The 4,079-nt window shown below is 31.5% G+C and overlaps 1 protein-coding gene across 1 annotated transcript in view; it reads right to left on the bottom strand.

The window, feature by feature from the left end:
- LOC107647984 (GDSL esterase/lipase At5g18430) overlaps nucleotides 1,659–4,079 on the bottom strand; it is a 2,987-nt gene continuing 566 nt past the window's right edge. Inside the window, exons 2-5 of the mRNA XM_016352017.2 lie at nucleotides 3,188–3,315; nucleotides 2,848–3,090; nucleotides 2,517–2,769; nucleotides 1,659–2,065 (exon numbers count right to left, since the gene is read on the bottom strand). Coding sequence (XP_016207503.1) covers nucleotides 1,827–2,065; nucleotides 2,517–2,769; nucleotides 2,848–3,090; nucleotides 3,188–3,315 — 863 coding nt within the window. The 3' untranslated portion in view covers nucleotides 1,659–1,826. The remainder of the gene's footprint in view (nucleotides 2,066–2,516; nucleotides 2,770–2,847; nucleotides 3,091–3,187; nucleotides 3,316–4,079) is intronic.

Here is a 4,079-nt window from a genome sequence, read left to right as displayed (position 1 = left end):
GTCAACGTTTTCTAGATCTTGATAGGTGTCCGCCTTCCTTGGCGGTTTAATAAGCTTGACATTCAAAATTTCTATAATAATTCTTTTCTCTTTTAGTATCAAACTGTGTGTAAGAATCATAATGACGTGTTAACCGAAAAGATTTCTTATTATCCCAAGCTTTATCATCGTCCTTGCTAGGGTTGCCTCTCTCCAACCTCCGAGCTTGTCAAAGTTTTTCAATCTCCATTTGACCTTTCTCCCGAAACTAGGCTAAGGTTCTCGGCTTGGCAACAACTATGGTTTTTTGAAACTTTTCTGGGCATAGTCCGCTTTTAATAGCATGTAGATGTACCTTTGGATGAAAGTTTGTAATGCTCATAGCCACCTTTGTGAATCGAATAGCATAATCTCAAAAATTTTCATGTTGTCCTTGTTTGACCATGCTTAGATAATCTGAATCATGCAAGTAAATGGAAGATACAGCAAATTGATCCTCAAATAGCTTAGATAGTTTCTGAAAACATGAAATAGATTCTACAGGCAAAGCGAAAAATCAATCAAGTGCAGGAATATCTAAAAAGTGGAAAAACAACGACAAAGAATAGGGTCAGAAGCACCGTTTATTATTATCATAGAACGAAATTTTTTGATGTGCTTTTTTGGATCACCTAAGACATCATAAGGAGTTAAAGTCATTGGTAGTGCAAAGTTTCTAGGCAATTGGAAGTTCATGACATCTGCAGTAAATGGACCAGCTGCATTGACTGAGTCTGCTTCTTCATTGGCTGGTTGATCTCCCTCGTGTTCTTAAGTTTTAGAAACATAAGTTGGATCAGATTTTTCTTCCTCGTTATTTGATTGTTCATGATGATCATCATTATTAGTTATCCGAACATTGGTAAGTTCAGCTATCCGATTTGCTATTCTTTGATTTTCTTCTGCCATGCACGTATTAGCTTGTTGTAGCTCTGTTACCATCCGAAGAAGATCGGATGGCGTTGGAGGAGGTTGATCAGCCAATGTGTATACGTTATAGTTTTGGAGCTCAAAGAAAATTTAAACTAAGCCTCACGGTGGACGCCAATTTATTCTTGTATGGCCTCACTCTGATATAGCTCGTTTTCCAGTGGCTATCTTTCAGCTTTTAGTTGGGATGAGTTACATCTCGGCACAAAGAGAACAGGGAGGGTGGGTATCTACAAAAGGCACTCCAACGCTCAATTTAGTGTGTGAATAAAGAGCTCTATTTTAAAAAGTAATTATCAGATTAGTCGCTTACCTCTTTTTCTTTAGCTTATATCAGTTATAATCATGCTAATAATAAAAAATAAAGATGTTTGAAAACGGTTTATGTGATATTAATATTAATTTCTGATCTGTAATGTTGATAGCCAAGTTATACCGTATAATCGATCTATATCAGGCATATCAAATATTAATTTTTGATTCGTAATGTCTATAACCGAGTTATAGCATATAATCAGTTTATAATCATATTTTATTTTTAATAATATCACAATTTATATAACAAAACAAAATCAAAAGAAATTACAATTTGATAGCTTTTCGCATGTCTCTTTATACTAAAAAGCTAGCTTTAATATGTATATCTCTTGCACAATGATGAATTTCACCAGTGAATTTGATGATTAAAAAAATGGAAGAAAATCATAGTGTGTCAAATACTCAAATATATATATCTTGTGAAAAGTTTATTGATGAATTGAACCATAAAGACTATTAGAGTCATGACACAATAAATATTAAATAACTTGATACAATTACAAATTAATAAAAATAAACAATTCCAAACAAATATCGTCATATATAGAGAAGAAAGGAGATCATGTGGTAGAAGTAGAATCCAAAGCCAGGACTGTGCTGAGGTTCATGGGGTTCATGTATTTTGTAGAACCAGACATAATTTGTTGCACAATTAGTTTGTTGGCCTTTTCAGATGGATGGAATGGATCCCAAAAAGCATACAAGTTTCTATTTGGACATAGGTTAGAAAGTGATGTGCACAGCCCAATCCCATTGTATGGTCCTTGCCCACAACAAGCAATTTGTGATGTCGTAAACCCTGCCCAACAATAGGGATATAATTATAAATCTCAATTATAATTGGTGCCTTAAACGAAAAATGAAAAATACTAAAAGACTAGCAAATTTTTTTTTTTTATCAATAATTAGATAATAATATTTAAAAATTTGGACTCAAATTATATCATTAGATTGCTAAACTAAATAAATTGGGTTAATAGCTAAAAATACTAACAAAAAATAATAAATTCTGTTAGATTCTTAATTTTTTTTTGAAAAATATATTAGCATATGAGATTTTTTTAAGTGCCTTCAGAATAAATAAAATGATTTATTTTCTTCAATTATATTAAGTGTACACAAAAAATCGGTCATATATTGTTACAAATACACACTAAATTTAATTAATAGACTGAGTTATAATTTGCACCAAGACTAACTCAAAAATAAATTCCACATACAAGATAATTATGATGGGATAGGTACTTTACCAAAAGCTTTGGGGTTATTAACGAAATTATTGTGCATTTCTCCGGTATTTGCAGCAATGAAAACATCTTTGCCAATTTTTTTGTTGAGTCCTTGGATCATATGTACTAGCTGAGGGTTGTACAATGATGCAGCACGTTGAAGTTCAGCAGAACATCCCCCATTTGTTCCACGCATGGCTAGTTCTGCTGGCACGCAACCTAATGGTCCAGTTCCTGTCACAAGTACTCTACGTGCTCCTAGATCATATAGTCTCTGCATTCAAAATCATAATTTCATTTGTCTAGCTAATAAAAGTTATTACACATACATTGTAAAGTAGTCATTTATTACCTGCAAGAGTTTCCTGTATTCTATAATGAGAAATTTGACATAATCTGGAAGGGAATATTGGCGAGACCTTGCAGAATAAGGTACCAAGTAGTAATTGTTTACAAAATCGTTACCACCAACAGTGATTAAGACCAATGCTTGATTCACCAGTGTCTTAGTTCGTGCTGCTCCAATTTGAGCACTCACTCGTCGCTGGTATTCTCCAAAATAATCCAATTGTCTATACATTCTAATTATATTTAACTGCAAGTTGTATATTGAGTCATTAACAGTGTTAGCACTTCATTTTTAATTAACTAATAGCTAGATTAATATTTAATCACGTGTTTATATGACTTACAAACTGAGCTCCAGTGTCATTAAGGATGCCAATTCCAGCGGAAGCAAAATTGGCACCATTTAAAAGCTTCTCTCCCCTTAGCTCTGGACTTAAGTACGGCAACACCGACTCTGCGCCAAGTTGTTGACCTGAGAAAGTCAATGGACACAGTTAATTAAAAATTGAAACTTTCTCATGAGTGTTAAGAAGGATGTTTATGCATTCAATATCACCAAAATATCATAATCTTATTATATGGTTTATAAAGAAAATTTATATTATTTGCTTTCTTTAATGCACTTGTTACTTTATTATTAGTAAAATCTTTAAAAGTACGGTAACGTTACGGAAACAAAAACATTTATTAATTGTCATAGTATATATAAATATTAAATAAAATAAATTATAACTGATTTTAGTTAAATATTTTTTTGATACCAAACATTTCCATAAAAATATTAACACATGTCATATATGATTAATTTTCAAATTAAAATACTTAGCTCAAAAGTGAGAAAATAAGTTGCATGCATGCAGTTGTAAACGATAGTTATCAGAGATAGAATACAATTAGTAATTAGTAAATAGACGGAAGCTTGTTAGGAAAATCTATTAGTAGAGAATATTTAGTAGTGTTAGAAATTAGCATATTTTATAATTTGTAGTCATTAATTAATTATTATTAGTATTTTTAATAGTGTAAGATTATATTTAATAGTGTGAAATTACACATTCTTTTTTTTTATAGTTAAATACGGGTTAAATTTTAATAAAAGTGCTGATCCTTAAAACTTTTTTAAAAAAATTTTTGTTATTTCAATTAGGTTTAGATAATGAATGCTGCTTTCTTCTTTTTGATCTGCATATATAAATCATAGACTCGTATAGTTTAGTATCTGCAGGTCCAGGTCCA

Source organism: Arachis ipaensis, chromosome B06 (genome assembly GCF_000816755.2).
Source record: "Arachis ipaensis cultivar K30076 chromosome B06, Araip1.1, whole genome shotgun sequence".
In the NCBI taxonomy this organism is placed as follows: Eukaryota; Viridiplantae; Streptophyta; class Magnoliopsida; order Fabales; family Fabaceae; genus Arachis; species Arachis ipaensis.
This window is presented reverse-complemented; position numbering and strand designations above follow the sequence as displayed.